The following is a 17,900-nucleotide window of genomic DNA, read 5'->3' as shown; positions in this document are numbered from 1 at the left end:
GACTGCAACATTCTGGCTTCAAACACTCTACTTCGCCTAATATGTAACCTCACTTTGTTTTTTTCAAGCATTGCAAGCCTGTTGGTGATTGGAGGCTCAAACTGTATCATATGCCACAAGGGAAACTTCCAGCAAAACTCCTAGGGAAAAACTGAAAAACAAAACAAGCATTTGAAATATCAAGCACGACATAGGCAAACTTTATTGAAACCAATTGCACAGTTCTTTATTCAAACAAATGCAATGTAGGAACCAAGAAAAGAAACAGATTTTTAGGTCTATTTTGTCGAACAGATCAGCTTCCCATCAAAACTGGCACTGCTAATCAAAACCATGCACAATCTTCCTCACCCCTGACATGCCTGGTCTATTGATGTATACCCTTTTTAACTCTTTAACAAAATAGTGATCAAGTAACTCCTTTGGACAACAGTCCCTAGTCCCACTATATCATGTCAAGATTTCACTTTAAAAACTGCAAAATGTTCATCTCCCAAACACATCTGACATAAGCAGTTAAACAACGTAATATTCCATCTAACTCATGATGGTTAATTCCCCTGTATGGTCTGCACCATATTCAGATTCAGGAACCTCAAAAAGAAACTGTAGAACTCGATACAAACAGTCCAGGCTGCCATATGTGATGTGACACAAAGCCTAAAAGTAAGCGAGCGAATTGATATAAGGCTACCAAAACATGGGATGAAAATCAGTCTGAGAGATGGGTGTTGGACTCTAGAAACCACAAAGGAACAAACATAGATGCGGGGCTGTGCTTGGCTCTTTCGTATGGTCGGTTATGGTCGGCAATGGCATTGCTATTTTCATGTGTTTGCTATAAAGTAAAGCTAGGCTGCTTTCCCCGTCGTCCAATCCGCTGCAGGAGACAGTCATGTACAGGCGGCGCAAGTAGGCCCACCGTTTCCTTTTTACTAAGATATGAACAGTAATTTCACTGTTTATGTGAGTATGCCCAAACAAATTTGAAGATAAAAATGGTGCACCCGACGCCACCACATTGCATGAATCGATATCGATTGGGTTTCAAGGGTTATGCAGAGTGGTATGGTTCTTTCGTTCAATGAGTAAGGCACTATCGATTTTGTACAAATATTGAATAAAGAGAAATCATAATTGCTGTGGCGAAATGTATAAATACTGTATAATTATTTTATAAAAAAATTAGTACATATAGAATATACATGAAAAAAATTAATTATTTATAAAAATTTTACGTGCAGTTACTTTTGTGTACTTCTTACACACTTTACTAATGTGATTGACTATATCATTTTTTTAATATAAAATAATTATTTTGACCAATCATATCAATAGAGTGACCAAAAAGTATATAAAAATAATTGTATGTAACATAACTCAATTTTTTAATAATAGATTCCATCATTTTTCTAAAAGATTATGTAGTATTTGCATACTTCACTACTATATTTTGAGTAAAAATTTATTTAAAGTATATCATTTTAGTCAAAGTAATTAAGAATTAAAAAATTTAAGACGAAGATCAATATTTATCAACATAACATGTCGTAGAATCGCAAAATATAATATCATTAATATTGTTTATATAATCGTCTTAAATCTTAATTACTTGGGTGGATGAAAATAGGGTACCCAATTTTTTTGAGGTGGAAAAATAATTAGGAGGGAATGAATGAATAAATAGTTTAGAAGAAAAGGAGGGGAAAGGACTATGTCAAAAAGATGACGTGACGACCATCCCCGCTACATAAAACATCAAATTCATTGGGCCACCATTGGATCTTCCAAACTCGTCGGAGATTATATTAGCTTAATGGAACCATTTTTCTTTAATTAAACCTTCCCCCTCTCACTTTCTTCTCTGTGCTCTTCAGTGCTTGTCAAGGGCATTCTTCTTCTTATTATTATTATTACCATTATTTATTTATTTATTTATTTTGTTGTTGTTGCTATCAAGTTTTTGTTTTGGTAACAAAATTCTCCAAAATGGGGCATCTAGAAGGGCTTCTCTCTGTTGAGTTGCCCTCGGTTTTCTTCAATTCATTGTGGGTATAAGTATAATTGTGTTGTTGTGGGGGACTCCCATTTGAGATTCTGCAAGTGGGTTTCTTTTTCTTTTCTTTCTATTTTTTTTGTTTTGTTTTCTTGTTGGGGATAATAAAAATGGGTAATGTGAATGCAAGAGAAGATGGGGGTGGTAGTTCATCTGAGGCTGAGGAAGGTGGTGTAGAAGGAGGTGGTGGTGGTTCTGAGGAAGGCATGGCTGCACCTGGCGGAGCTCATGGTGCCTCTGTTTCTTCTCCTGACATGATGGGTCAGTCCCTCCTCATAGCCCAAGAGCGACCCAGTCGCCTCTGATGTTTACTCCACAAGTGAGTTCATTTTCTCTTTTCCTCCGTCTCCGACTTTTTTTTTTTTTTTCAAATTATTTTTTATGTTGCGTGTGTTCACTTGTTCTAAATTTGGTTAGGAGATTCCAATTTGATATCAGTTATTGCCAAGGTCAGTGTTTTACGTATGGGGTTGTAATTCTATGGCTCAGCGATTGATGTTTGGGATTTGGTAGAGGCCAATTTGATTAATTGGTTAAAATGCTGTTGAAAATGTTTCATGGGTGTTGGTGTGTAATTCAGCAGAATTGAGGTGAAAGTTCTTTGCTGAAGATCTTTGGAGATGAACTTCAAACAGATTTTGCCTCCTCAATAGTCTAGTGCTTCCGTGGGCCACTCACCACTCGTTCGATGCAAGATCAAAAAGAATACTGGTGTTTTAATGGCTTTTAATAGTATATATAGATTTTTTTTCCCATATTATCTTCTTCATTTAACAGACGAAAATTTAATTGCTGTTACCTCTTGTATTAAGAGTATGGTTTCTGTGATGAGCTTGTACTTTAGGTCTTTGAAATTAGTGAGGAGTGTTAAAGCATAATCACTTGTCAAGATGCATGCATCCTTAGATGCCACAATAGCACTTGAGTGCTGAATTTAGATCTTGCTGTATGTGGTAAGTGACTCCGGATAGAAGCATGATTCTTCCTGTTTTTTTTTTGTCTGGGCTTATTATGGGGGCTTTGCTAAGGAGGCAATTCTTACAGACATATCAGCGCATAGTACCTTCTGCATCCTGCTAATACTTTGTTGGGCTTGGTCCCTTAGAAGCATCTCAATTACCATTGAATCACTATTGTTAAATCCCTTCCAGTTTTTATATACAACGTGCTTTAGCCTAAAATATTTTGCCGTTAACTGCACATGTATGTGCCTGTTGTACATTCTGGTGCTGTGTTTGTTATTCCTGTGCATTGTTCTATCAAAGCATGTCTTTCCCTGTAATTTATTTGTTTCTCTCTTTGCAGGTCCCTGTAGTTCCACTACAAAGACCTGATGAGATGTACAATTCAAGCCATTCATGGATGCAAACTGCTTCAGGGTACGAAGATATGTACAGTGAGCAAGGAATTCCAACAATGATTACATGGAGCTATGATGGCAAGGAAGTGGCAGTAGAGGGATCGTGGGATAATTGGAAGACACGGTTCCATAAACTTACTGCCCTCTTCTTTCTTTTTCTAAATTTTACTTGTGCTTCATAAACTGCTATGTAAACACCTAATATCCCTTTTACCCTGTTGATCAGATTGCCTCTGCAGAGATCAGGAAAAGACTTCACTATAATGAAAGTTCTGCCGTCTGGTGTTTACCAGTACAGGTTTATTGTCGATGGACGTTGGAGGTATGCCCCTGACTTGCCCTGGGCCCAAGATCAGGCAGGAAACGCTTATAATGTTGTGGACTTGCAGGTTAATATCTTCACTTTTCTAGTTTATGCCTGCATATGAGATGAATGCGACGATCATGGTATTGAGAACTTGTGTAGTTTGTCTCAATGAAACACTAAAGCCATATTTGTGAATTTTAAGATTTTTCGGAGATATATAACCAGTGGTTTTTGTATAAACTACGCCCATTGGATCTCAGTCTTCCAGAGCCTTTGTTTCTACAAGTAGGATTTGGATATACTGACTAATTCATTTTAGCTATTCAACATTGTTTTGGGTTGTAAAATATGTAACTTTCCCGGAAATTTCCTACTATCTCAACCCATTTTCTTTTTGCCTCCATCTTGCCCAATATTTCACGACCAAACAAAGCTCTATGTTGTATTTATTCCCTTTCCTTTTCCCAGCTCTTTCTATATTTCTTTCTGAGATTTAAACAGAGAACTTGTTTTCTGCTGCTGAATACAATCTTTTAACCCGTGGTGATCCATATGAAAATATAAACTATGGATTAAAATACAAAACATGTGATGAATGATTAGGATAGTTGGTATGAATGGATGCATACCAACTATCAATATTCAAGATGAGCTCAGACTATCAATATTCATCCCACACATGCATACAAAACATGTGTGGGATGAATGGATGCAAGATGAGCTTGGACTACCAATATTCAAAGCACTGAGTTAACGTTGTGGTGGGGGCCTGGTGAAGTTATTTGCACATAAATGAGCTTCTCTCGACCAGTGGTTCACCTCATACTGCTTGAAGCAACTCAGTATATTTTTCTTGTCAGCTGTGGTAGCTGGTTAGGATGGTATCCTGGCTGTTTGTCTTTGTGAACTTTGTGGCAGCTTCTGATTCAGTCTCAGATTCACATTCTTGATGTCTTTGTAATTTTAGTGTTATTTATTCACTTTCTGTATTAATGTTTTTAGTCCTTATTCCATGCATGTGGTGTTGTTATCATTTTAGTATGGCATTTTGGAAATAGTGTATACATGCATCCACTCATCTCACAATCTTTTGTTTTGGTCATTTAGAGCAGTGCATGCCTTTCATTTACGGTTCTACCATACAGGCTAACTTTATACCATTATTAATTTTTTATCAGAACAAAACAGGCTAACTTTACATTAGTCAAAATATGTTGGAAAATAATGATTGGGGGAGCTTTGGGGCTGCAACTTTCTAATTTAGACTGAAAGTCATTGTTTATTAATGTAATATGCAGGATTATGTTCCAGAAGACATTGAAAGCATTTCTAGTTTTGAACCTCCTCAGTCCCCAGACTCGAGTTATAACAATATGCAACTTGGATCTGAAGATTTTGCCAAGGAGCCACCATTGGTGCCTCCACATTTGCAGATGACTTTGCTCAACATGCCTGCATCCAACATGGAGATCTCACCTCCTTTGTCAAGACCTCAACACGTTGTGCTTAATCATCTTTACATGCAAAAAGGGAAGAGCGGCCCATCGGTGGTAGCACTTGGGACAACTCATAGGTTTAGAGCTAAGTACGTGACAGTGGTGCTCTATAAGTCATTGCAGAGGTAAACACATACATCTATGTCAACATTTGTAATCTTAAACTCTTTTATGTAGTTAATATATTTTAAGAGGTTGTTATCCCAGCAGCTAGGAAGGAGCATAAAATCAAATTCAACTATTTTACTTCAAGTAAAGCAATTGCTTATTTGCCATTTTGATCCTATAATTTATTGTTTGTTCTTCCTCTTTGCAATTTTCTGCTGTGCTTTCCCTGTCTGATGAAACATTGAATATTTAATGTGCTAATTTTCCATAAAGTATTATAGGATTCCAATAAGAGGGTTAGAATAATGAGTTGGAAAATATTGCAAATGCACATATGTTAATTATTTATGTAATCTATCACATTACAGAGTCATATATTCCAAGTGAATATCACTTCCTACAGTCACGCTTGTATGTACGAAATGCAAGCAATTGCTTATTCAATTTGCTCTTCACCCAGCTCCAAATAAGCACCAATGACAGGTTTATAGTTAGGAGTACCCCAACCTGCCATGAATAGTGCCACGAGTTAAGTGTTATTGTAAATCTCCCAAATCCTGATCTAATAAATAGGGAAACCAGAGAACTAAGCCAGAGGCTTCCCATAACTATCATAGGCAGCAACTTTAAGATCAAACTGCAGCGCTTGAGATCTTATTGGTGTCATATTTGTGCCCGGTGGGAGTAAATAGCTGATTAGGAAAGTTTCGAGCATCAAAGGTGCTAAACTACTAGTAAACACAAAGGGACAATTCTGTAGATGGGCATGTTAAACCCAATCCCAACCTTGAGAATGGAAGACCAGGGTGTTACAAGTGAGCTGCCAATCAAAACCTAAGACCCCAACCCCAAGTCCATGGTAACCAGACCAAGTCCATGGTAACCAGACCCGAAAACGGTTTCTACAATTTGGAAAGATATAGGTAGAACATGTGTATTCTATTTGATAGGTGGAGTGAGGCGACAACTTCACATTTGGAGAATATAAACTGAAAGTTCTTAAGATAGAATATATGTACTTTTCTAAAGCTACTTGGAATGCAATACTCACAACTTTATCTGCTAAATTAGTTGATACAAAAACTCAGATCACCGTTGCTCATTACAGTCAATTAGGCACATATTTCATACCTCAAGAGCAAAAAACAGGACACAATTATTTTATCTAAAAAAAGGAAAAGTTCTCTCTTATTATTTTATCCAAGTACAGGTAGAACATTGCATAGACAGCTGTTCAGGAACTACAACAATAGGCACACCATGTGTTAAATTTACATAATTGAGCAAGCATTGGGGTTGTCATCGCTGAATATCTGAGCAGGATATGCATAATACTCCGACAAGTACTTGGATGTTGGCCAATATTCGCTTCGCTTGATATCAGTACTGATCTTCATATCATCCTCTCCTTTGCCTTCTTCCTCACCATCTTTCTTCTCTTCTTTTTTATCTTCCTTCTTTTCCTCTTCTTTCTTCTCTTCTTCTTTCTTTTCTTCATCCTTCACTATGGAAGCTTGCTTTTTGGTTCTCTTGTACACATAGTCAACCAGCCTTGTTGGTTCCACTACTCCTTTAACTATTACTTGGTCATTGGCTAGGTCTGTTTCCACTGATTCAACACCTGCAATACACTCCAACATCTCACATTGCTGCAGATATACTTTTCATTTTTTATTTTTTGTGGTTAATTGCTCGATCGATGTCTGTAAAGAACTATTGGGAATGGTTGTGGTTATATATCGACGACACACACCATCAAGCATGCAGCAGCTTGATATAGAATTTAATTTTGAACTGTTACAGACTGTCGAATCTCGCCAAATTAGACAGTGAAATCTTCTAGCAACTTCGTACCTTGTATTTTTCGGATTTGCTTCTGTAAAACTTGAGCACAAGCTTCGCAATGCATTCGAACTTTTAGAACAACCGTAATAACAGCAGGAGGCTGGCAAAAAAGATCCAATTGTTCATCAGAAAGTACATATGATTTAAGAATATCCAAAATCCCATGATAATCATAACAAAGAAAATAGAATTCCTCGGAAACATTTAACCTCACCTCAAAATAATGAAATGGATATAAACAAGGGAAGGGACAACCGAAGAACTTGGGTTAGACAAACAAGAAGAAAAATGTTGGTCTATCTCTGATTTAGTTATGCTTTTTTGGTAATTAAGGCAAGTGGGCTACTGCCTCAAGATCATCCCAACAGGACCAGCCAGCAGCACTGAAGAACAGTGAGGACAGCAGCAAAAGCTACTACAAGCAGCCTTGAAAATATTTGCTGCGCTGTAAATAAGGACAAGCAAATTTAAGTGTATGGCCCTTAAAATTTGTCACTAACCTAGGCTAAAGGCTGAAGGACGACCCCATTGTTACAGTTGCAGTTGCAGTACAGCAACTTTTGCCCTTACGGGAGCAGGCGGGCAGCCGTGGGGTCAAAGCTCGCGATAGCCTCGCAATATATCACAGTGATGATAAGTGCCATATTGTAAAATGTGCCTACGTACGAGCTCGGTTGGGTTACTTTCATGTCAGCATGATGAATACGGCGGCCATTGCTAACTGTCTCCTCTCCATGCAGTCTGACCCTACTCATATAAGTGTGTGCCGTGGGCATCAAAAGTAGCTAGATATTGCAATGCAACTCCTGATTTCTTCTTTCATTTTCCTGTACGTGTAGGGATGTTTGTATAGGTAACCTCTTAAAAGATGTATATTGGCAAAAGGTCATACTTTGAGACCGTTAGGACGGGCAAGTTCTAAACAACGGAGAGGGATAAGATAAAAAAAAAAGTACATGTGGGCCGGTAGAGAGGCCAGAGACGTACTTCCATGTGGTAATGGTGAACAAGGGAATTGAAGAGGGAGTGAGAGAAAAGTAGTAAAAGTAAAAACCCTACGTACCCACCAAACTTCTTCCAACCAAAAATAATAAATAATTTTTTGTCAATAATTTTTTTAATTATTCTATTCTTAAACTTATCTGTAAAGTATGCTATTCATATTATTTAAAGGTCTGATTTATAAGATTTAAATTTTAAAATTTAAAATTTAAATTAAATTATATTATATAAACAATTTGTTAAGTGTACTCTAAACATCGACTTAAAAAGAATAAAATTTTTACGTATTTTTCCCACTCGCACTAGTTTTAAAACATCTTTTCCTTTGATTCTCTTTTCTCCTTTACTTTTCATTTATTTTTACCTAACAAGCATAATGTTAGTGTAGTCATTAGCTAATTAGCTAGCTATTATATATATATATATATATATAGGTACGCAAGATTAGTTTACCTGTTCTTCTTTTTTGATCTCTTCTATTTTTTCTTCTTTTGTCTCTTCAGAGGGTTTTGGCAAAGGTGAAATTATCTCAACCAGCTTTTTGCCACTTTTCTTTTGTAGTCTTTCGCAAACCTTTATGGGGTCTGCTGCTTTTCCTTTCACCACCACTTTGCTGGCCTTGCTATCCGTGGTTACCTCCTCAACTCCTGCAAAAATAACTCTACTAATTTCAAAATTTTTGGTATGAATATATGAAATTTTGGATGGGAATTACAGAACTCCTTGGAAGTCCCGATCTTAGGAAAACTATATATAATTAATATTGGATTGTCACCGCAATTAATTATAATATACTAATTAATCTCCCGTCCAATTATATTATTGATGTTGGAAGTCGACGTGTCATCAGTTAATGATACGTTAAAAATTATGAAAAACTTATATTATAATATACATGGAAGCCATGCATGGACCAAAACTAATTATCAAAGATATCGGCGTCCATGCACCAAATTAGGTAGGCTGTGCCATTAATACATAGGCGCACGCTGTGTTCAACACTAAATTAAGAAACATATCAATTATCAAGAGTACTTCTGAAGAAGACCATAATACAAAGGCTAAAGACATGTTTGGTATTTTAGAATTTTGTAAATAGTAGTGGAATAATTTGAGTGAATATATTTTAGAATTTTGAAAAATGAGAGAGAAAAAATTGAATTAAAATATAATTTTTTAATATAATTTTTGCTTTGAAGTATGTAAAAATTATATTGATTTTTGTGTTTGAATAATGATTAAGTAATGATTAGATGAAAAATTTAAATATTTAAAATTTAAAAGTGTTTTGTGTTTGAGTGATATTTGAAAATAAAATTACGAGAAGTATTGAGAATTCTGGTAGCATCCAAACATGCCCTATATTAGTAGATTTAAATCATTACATTAATCACGAATATTAATCACATCTTTACATAAATAGATAGCATCTATTTAATATAAAACATGTAATACTTTAATTATTGTACTTCTAAAAATGATATATATTAATAAGTAAAAATAAAAACAACTCATATTTTACACCAAATGAAATAGACTCATAATTTTTCGGGCTTAGACTTTTTTTTTTTTTTTTTTTTAAAAAAAAAAAAATTGTAGGGATAAAATGATTCCATCTTGTCATCTCATCAGCCTCGAAGGTCCATTAGCTGGCTTGACACTTCAATTTTTCTGTCACACATATATATCTGAATCTTCAACATTTTTTTGAAAAAAAAAAATATAAAAATGTGACCATATTCATGAGTACTGCTCTCGCTTGCCAATCTCTTCATACATGCATTTCTACAGTTATTAAAAAAAGGGCTAAGATATTGAACGAGTAAAAGAAAATTATGACCTGCAAATCCTTTCAAAGCTCTTGCCACTTTCCTCGCACAGGCCACACAATGCATATCAACCTTGAGCACAATCTCCTGTGGCTGATCCTCAGTCATTTTCTCTTCCCCGGCGACCTGCTTCTCTTCTGTGCTGCTTTCTTCTTTCTTCTCCTGTTCTTTGTTGTCCTATTACCACCCAGAACTAGTGTTCATCAGTTACAAAAACAAACAGCATAATCGCAACATATTACTTAAAACCATGACTCATTTCTAGCAGCATTAGGATCTATGAAAGAAAGAAACTAATTAACTTACTTCGCCCATTTCTGTAACGACGATCGATGCTTATTATCAAAGTAAAAGCTGCTCAGCCTGATCTCTAGCTTTCTAGTGTGTCTCCCGGCCTAGCCTCTGCATATATATGGGGAATTGAAGTGTTTGGGAGGAGAGGAAGAACATTTAAGTAAGAAAACAAGAAAGATCGTGATCAGTGGGGGTAAAAACAAGAAAGAAAAGGAGTAACATGGGGATTCTGCAAAGCCGACGTGGAATAATTAAATGCAGGCGAGAAGTTGGTCCTCTGACTGACTCAGCACCTCATCAGATACCCTTCATTTCCTGCGATCTATATCCATCTAATATCTATATATATATATATATGACTTGAATGCAATGCTGTACCCAAAATTACTGCTTACGTTAAAGGAATAGGACACGAAATATATGTATGACATTCACGAGATATTGACCAACGTTGTAGGCCTGAGCAGTGTTGCATGCCCTTGTTAACGTGTATTTTCAGATGTTTTTAAATATTTCATTATTAAATATCACAAAAATAAAAAATATTTTTTAATTTTTAATTTTTAACTTTTTTATCTAATTATTTTTTAAACATCACAACTTTTCCAAACTTCTATACAAAACATACAAAAAAACAAATTTTTCAAATTTTAAAATAAAAATTATATTAAAAAACATTTTGACTTTATAAGATCTTTATTTAATTTTTTTTTCTCTCATTTCCTAAAATCCAATAAAACATATATATTAACTTAAATAACTTCACCAGTACTATATATTAACAAATTATTATTTTACTGTTATTCACAAATATTTTGAAATATTCTAAAATGTCCAAATGAGTCCTTAGTTGTTATTTGGGAATACAAACTATCTCATCTCATCTCAAAATTTCTTATAATTTTCTTTCCAAACATCACTCAAACATAAACACTTTTTAATTTTAATTTTTTAACTTTTTCATCTAATCATTACAAATTTATCAAATTTTCAAATAAAATACAAAAAATAATACAATTTTTTCAAATTTCAAAACAAGAATAATATTAAAAAATTATATCCTAACAATATTTTACTTTTATAATATTTTTATTCAATATTTTCTCTCTTATTTTTCAAAACTCAGTAAAACATTTTAACTCAAACAATTTTATTACTATTCACAAACTATTTCGCTATTATTTATAAATATTATAAAATATTTTAAGTGTCCAAACAAGCCTTAGTATTTTTTTTTTAATTCTCAGTTATGTCACATGGGGGTAATTAGTCTGATTCTTTCCAACAATATAATTTTTCTGTTGAAAATATTGCAATTTTTTTTTTGGTATAAAATATTTAATCTACAGAAAAGAGAATTATAAAAAAAAATATTATATATATATATTAATGTGAATTAGTAAAATATTAGATTATAAATTTTATTTCTTATAGATTAAATCTCATGTGAAATTATAAAAAACTATTGTGAAAGATCAATCTGAATTTCAGAGCGTGGCTGGCTGTCACCGGATCTTATTAAGGCTTCGTCCTGGCCACCGACCATTGGTTGGGTAGTGGGTACCGGTGACTCGGTGTGCTTTGTTCATAACTTGGGCTTCTGAAATCCAAAACTTGTGGGCTCCATCCTACATTATTATCAATGATCTACATCGGAATGGGACCATCTAGGAAACTCCACTCTTTAGATGCCACGTGTTATGATAAGCATTATCTTCGTCCAGTCTCCAATGACAAGAAAATGGTACGAGAAGGGTGAAAATAGAAGAAGAGAAGAAGACTCGGGAAAGAGTTGGTTTCTTTGCTTTCTTTTACGTAAATACTAAACAAGTTTCATGTAAAAGTTGTCCTCCAAACATATATACGTACAAAGGAAGACTACAAAATAAAAAATAAAAAATAAAAAATAAAAAATAAAACACAATTTGATATACTTTTATGCATAAGGCCATAGCACTTTTTTTTTTTTCTTCTTCTTTCTTTCTTTCTATACTAAGCATGCATTTCATAGATAAATTAAGTGATTATAAGATATTAGATTCAATAGAGTGAGAGTCTCCGACAATTATTCTAAAACAAACAAATACAATATAAGAGAAATAAAACAGATGGATCTGGAGCAAAAGATTTGACTCCACCCATTTCTAACTAAGGGAAGCCGCTTGAAACAGTTTTTGCATAATCTGATAATTAACAAACTATAAAACTACGATTACAAGTCGTAATAGATTGTTGTGTGCTGCATTTTGATAGTTTGGATTAGCTGAATGAGACTTTCACGATCACTTTTATCTTGATCATTAGTTAGGGAAATCGAGAACATAGGGAAATAGCAATAGGAAGATAGGTCGATTCGCAGGCAAACGACCGTCACTGGCTGATGAGGCACGTGTAGCTCACGTGCCACTCTTGGAAAGAAGGTAAAAGTCGGATCTAAGGGATCCAAAGTTGCTGACCCTGATGGTGCCGTGCGTGGCGGCAACAGACTCCCCATGGTGCGGCGACGTGTGAAGCTCATGCGCAGTATGAGTCGCGTGTGAGATGTACACGCCCCTCTTTTAGTCTGTTTTCTTCTACCTTCCGACAGATTGACGGCAGGAGAATCTGGTGGTGGGGCGCGTGACGGTCACAAGAGACTGGTAGGCAGCAGATCAACACATCTTGGTGCTATGGATGGAAAACTAAAGAATAATCGAGAAAAAAAATTGATGTACAAGTGGCATTGGCCGGACGGAGGCCAGGAGGATCTGAAGCTCCACCCCCTTTGGGCGGAGAAGCTGGGATGGTTGGCTCCTCTAGTAGAGAGAAAAAATCTCCTCTGGAGAGAGAAAACGAGAAGATGACCCTTAAATTGTAAGCCAGCGTGCGTTTGCATTAATGATAAATAGAATATTGGGAGTTAAAAAAAATGTTATCACATGACTTCAATTAATTAAAAAATACAACGTGATTTGGAAGAATAAAGAAAGATGTCTCGAACTTGTAAAACTTGTAAAGGTGGATTTTAGATTTTGATTCATTAGTTTTCTATCCAAATTTTAAGATAAAATGTACGAAAGAAATAGCCGCATAATTAAATATTTATGTCGTGAAATAATCTATATGTACTCTTATCTCTTTCATGACCAAAAGCTCTTGAACATTCCACGATCAAGCGGGATTAAAAGCTTAAACATGAAAAACAAAAGCCATAACAAATTGAAGAAATTATGACAATGATATATGGTCCTTGGAGGAACGTTAGTGTAGGGGTAAAAAAAGGAAAGAGAGTGAGCATCAGTTAAATCTCCCCCTCTACATCTATGGGGAGTTTCTTAGATAGGGCGGTCCATTCAGCCCCACCAAGTTCATGAATATATTATATATTGTGCAAGCTCCATATATAAGGTGCATGTTTGTCATGTTTCATGCGAACAACCAACGTGCATAATCTATATGTATTATATGTTTTGTTTCTATTTTGAGCATACTATCTTCAAAGCATATTAATCTTAAAACCCTGACACTGCTAGATCCACCTCTCGATCTGTATATCATTGCAGGTAATGAATTGAATTAAAACCATCATTAGTCTAATTTGTATGAATCCTTATCCATTGTGTTGCCAAGGAAACCTTGAGAATCCTTTATTGCTGGATTAAACATCTCATCCCATTTCAAGAAAATGCTTTACCTTTTGCAATCTGTGACTTTTTTTGGGGGGAACCCATCTGGGTAATGTCAAACATTGTATTGGCCGGGTTCTAACCTCTTTAATTGAGTTGATAAGTATGAGCATGCATGCATATATATGATGGATCAGAGTCGAGCCATCATCTGTGGTAGTCTGCTTATCACAGATCATACTTGGTTTTCTGATGTAAATTATAAAGAATCTTTACTATTGTTTGCATTTCTGCTTAATTACTTACAACGTACACATGCATGCGTATTTAACTGAGACAACAGGCGGGTTGCATGTTCCACTTTGCCGAGATGTGAGGTGCATGAGGTGGTGATGATCACCCCGGGGTATGTGCTAGCGCCCTTGACAGGCACTCCATGCATGGGACCCGCGATTGGTTGATAGCTGGGCTCCGGGAAATTACTACCACGGCAACTATCAGCCCGAGGCCTACCAATTATCAGATGAGTGACACCGCACACATGCACTTAGCGGCTTTTGAATTCACAAGTACCTCACTCTAAACCCTTTTTATGGTAGAAATACTAGAAAATGTCCTTTGAGATACAGCTCACCGGTCAGATGAGACCATAAATTAAACATGGAAGTTTTGCAGGACAAGGTAGGGAAGCATTATCCATTAATTTTTCTGAAAAGTAATAGTCGATGCATATACCTAATGATCAGGTCAAAAACCTCCTTAAGTAACAGGCATCTTTTTGACATAATTGATGTTATGTTTCATAGTATTCATTCGATGCCACTTCTTGCCTTATAATGCTAGGCATTGAAAGCTCATGCAGATTGCTGCACTGTCACGCGTGAGTTTGTTTTATGAATTAAGTACAGTTTTAATCAACAAGTCAGACTCTGATGGGATTCTTTTTAGAGAAAATATTTACAGCAGTTTACTGTGTACTGCGGCCGCAGCACACTTATAGGTTAAAAAAAAAAAAAAGCGATACCACGTAAAGTGTATGGAGAGTGTAAGCTGATGTATAGTCAATCTCTTCTTTATTTATATATATATATATATATATATATATATAGGTACCAAGCATTTCATGAAAAACCGCAAAAGGTGCATTCCAAGTACAACAATGTGTATAATAAAGTAATAAATTAATATTCAAAATCTAATTCTTGAGCTTGTTTTGTTCAAAAGAGTACATTGCGAATCGTGATAATATAAAAATGCTTCTCAATAATAGTATCAACAAAGCAAACAATAATAATGGTATATATGCAATGATAATGGTCCAAAATGACCAAAAAAAAAAAAAAAAAAAACTCAAGATAGAAAGCTAGCAAAGTTTACAAGGTACAAGAATAAAATGCAAATTATCTGAATAGCATCGCGAGCACAACCTGTCGAATTGATCTGTCTTAATTGTTTATGTTGATGTTGTGTTTCATAGCCCGAGCAGTACCGCGGCAACCAAGCTCACACCACCTGCAACTAAGAGGAAGAAATGGGAGCTCCGGTGACTTTCGGGTCACTCCAATGCCAAAGTCAGTGAATAATACTCGAGTGATGGGGAAAGTTTAGAGAACTAAAAAAAATGGTAAAAGGTTTAGAGAGCCTTCCCGTGGGAGGGATGACTGTTATTTATACCTGGTTTGGACCTGACTACCAAGGGAGATTGTGGTGTGTAGGTCGTCACTCGGTTAGGCCTACTAGCACTCCCCCTGCCGTGATAGTGTGTTAGGTTGGGGCTCAGACTGCCGAGGGAGATCGTGGCTTGTTAGGTCATGCTCGGTCATACCTGCTGCCACCATCCTATTATGGCAGGGTGTCAAGTCGTGGTCGATCCGTCCTACATACCTCCGACAGCACGTCGTTGAGCACTGGGTTCCCTGACGCGCATTGAATGCGACGTGTCTCAGGTTTGACGTGCCCATGATTAGAAACGCCCAACCGCTGGCGTCCAGCAGTGGTAGTCTACACTGTACCTTATGGTAGGGCTCGATAGGTTACCAAGTCCCGAGGTGGGGTTCTTGGCGTAGCCGAGCTTGGCGCCAAAGCCTTTCTAGATACGCTTATGGTTGTGGGATTGGTACGTGGTCTCTCAGACTAGGCTTCTAGCCTGCTTTGGGTTTTTGCTTGAGGGGCCTGGGGTCTCCATAGCTTGATTTCTTTGGACCTGGGCCTTTCTCTCTGAGGGGCCCCCCTCACAGTACCCCGCGAATTCCTATCACAGAAATGTGGTGGGAACTCAAAACACCTCTTAGTAATGGTGCCGCCCATCAGTCTCTTCGATGTCGCATGTTTGACTCCCGTTGATTCGAGTTCCCGAGGCCACTTGCCCATTTGATGAATGCGTCTCGTCGGCCCCCGTTACCATTTAGTCTTCTGTCTTTAATGAGCCATCCATCAATTGAATTCTCAGGTCACCCGTTCGGCTCCCGCCGATTGGAGTTCCCGAGGCCACCTGTCCGTTCAATGAATGCTCTCATCGTTTGCCACGACCGTTTCGTCTCTTGACGATTGATTGGACATGCCGACTGCCTTTCTCTCCACGTCTTGGGACCTCATTGGTCCGAGCCTTCCACACGTCTGACACAATGGCTGCCATCTATGCCGTCGCTTTGGCTGCTAGAATCCACGTGGCGTTTGCTGGCATCATCACTGTCAGGGTCGCTTTATTTCTTGCGCACCCTCCAACCTTCTTCTGTTATATAAAGCCCACTTCTCCTTCCTCTCCCTCCATTTCTCCCTTCCATCTCTCCCAGACTTCTTTCCTTTCGTTTCTTTGAGTAATTGCCATTTCTCCCAGCTTCTTCTCTTGTTGCCGCGCCTTATTCTCCTTTCTAGGCCTTTTGCTCCTCCTCTACTGCCGTCTCCTTCTCCTTTGCGCGTACTGCATTCATTTTTTTCTTCCCTTACTTTTCACCACCATTATGGCACCCAAGGCTTACACCGTTGCTCCATATTTCGTGGGGAAACGCTGAATTTCATCAGTCTTTGGCGCAGACCTTAGGGTGTTTCGTGCTAAATACAACATTCCCCCCTTCGTCGTCTTGGAGATTCAGTAGGGGGTGAGCATGCGGTGAATCCTGACGACACGTTGTCATAAGTGGCCCTTTTCCCCTTGATGTTTGCCAATGGTCTTCGCCTCCAGTTTTGTCGTCTTGTGCGCGAAGTTCTCAATTATCTCGAGTTGGCCCTGGCGTAGCTCCATCCCAACGTGTGGCAACTCCTGGTGTATAGCTGCGTCATCTTCCGGATGGCTCTTAGTGGCGCTACTGAGGAGTATCTCGACTTGATGGCTCGAGAGTTCTTGTCAGTGTACAGTATCAATCGCCAACCGGGGAGCATATGCAGTTCCAAGCCCGAACCCCTGGCTGTAAGATTGCTTCGCTCGTGACTCCGACTTCGACTCCAACTTTTTGGGAAAAAAAAAACTCAGAATCCGACTACGAATTGTCGGAGTCGGAGTGGAGTCAGAGCAGAGTTGGATTCGGAGTCGGATTCTGAAATTTTTGCTTAACCCTAGTTGTACTGCTTCTAGAGATGCTTGGTGTTATCATTCGAGATGGAAAAGGTCAGACCATAGGATCTCTTAGAGTTGCCAGAAATCTAAACGCTAGCCAACGTATTGGAAAATCTTATGTTGTGATGGTTGCAACAAAATTTTGCAAAGATATGGGTATTTGATCACTCATATTGGAAGGTGATGCTCTCCAGATGGTGAATAATTTTTCAGAGGAGAACTCAGACTGGAGCCAGGGTCGTTAGTTAATGGAGGATACAAAGACATTGCTCAACTCTTTTGCCTCATGGTTAGTTATCCATACAAGAAGGGAAGCAAATCAAGCTGCACACATTCTTGCTCGAGAAGTTTTATCTCTACAAGAGGATATTTTAGGAATGGAAGACATTTCCACATATATTCAATCGATTGTATCTCTTGAGATGTTGTAAGACTATTTTAGCAA

General features: G+C 37.2%; 2 protein-coding genes across 2 annotated transcripts; one reads left to right on the top strand and one right to left on the bottom strand.

Annotated features, from left to right (window-relative positions):
• The first annotated feature begins 1,805 nt into the window (after window positions 1–1,805).
• LOC121267787 (SNF1-related protein kinase regulatory subunit beta-2-like) lies at window positions 1,806–5,494 on the top strand. The gene is given in 5 exon segments (XM_041171853.1): window positions 1,806–2,320; window positions 2,323–2,375; window positions 3,362–3,540; window positions 3,643–3,805; window positions 5,022–5,494. Coding segments are annotated over 5 exon segments (876 nt in total). The 5' UTR covers window positions 1,806–2,166; the 3' UTR covers window positions 5,349–5,494.
• A 904-nt stretch (window positions 5,495–6,398) lies between these two features.
• On the bottom strand, window positions 6,399–10,685 carry LOC121267788 (heavy metal-associated isoprenylated plant protein 7-like). Its single transcript, XM_041171854.1, has 5 exons — window positions 10,310–10,685; window positions 10,015–10,180; window positions 8,628–8,821; window positions 7,182–7,272; window positions 6,399–6,948 (listed from the first exon to the last, which is right to left on the bottom strand). The coding sequence occupies exons 1-5, from the start codon at window positions 10,316–10,318 to the stop codon at window positions 6,599–6,601; spliced, it is 810 nt and encodes a 269-aa protein (XP_041027788.1). The 5' UTR covers window positions 10,319–10,685; the 3' UTR covers window positions 6,399–6,598.
• Between the last annotated feature and the right edge of the window lie 7,215 nt (window positions 10,686–17,900).

Source organism: Juglans microcarpa x Juglans regia, chromosome 5S (genome assembly GCF_004785595.1).
Source record: "Juglans microcarpa x Juglans regia isolate MS1-56 chromosome 5S, Jm3101_v1.0, whole genome shotgun sequence".
In the NCBI taxonomy this organism is placed as follows: Eukaryota; Viridiplantae; Streptophyta; class Magnoliopsida; order Fagales; family Juglandaceae; genus Juglans; species Juglans microcarpa x Juglans regia.
The sequence above is the reverse complement of the archived record's forward strand: the minus strand, read 5'-3'. Positions and strand labels throughout refer to the sequence as shown.

Excerpts from the sequence above, each read along its gene's own strand:
- LOC121267788 (XM_041171854.1), bottom strand. Across the intron at positions 8,822-10,014 it reads AGCTTTGAAAGGATTTGCAG|GAGTTGAGGAGGTAACCACG; the intron begins GTCATAATTTTC and ends TTATTTTTGCAG. Across the intron at positions 7,273-8,627 it reads AGATCAAAAAAGAAGAACAG|CCTCCTGCTGTTATTACGGT; the intron begins GTAAACTAATCT and ends CTTTTTTGCCAG.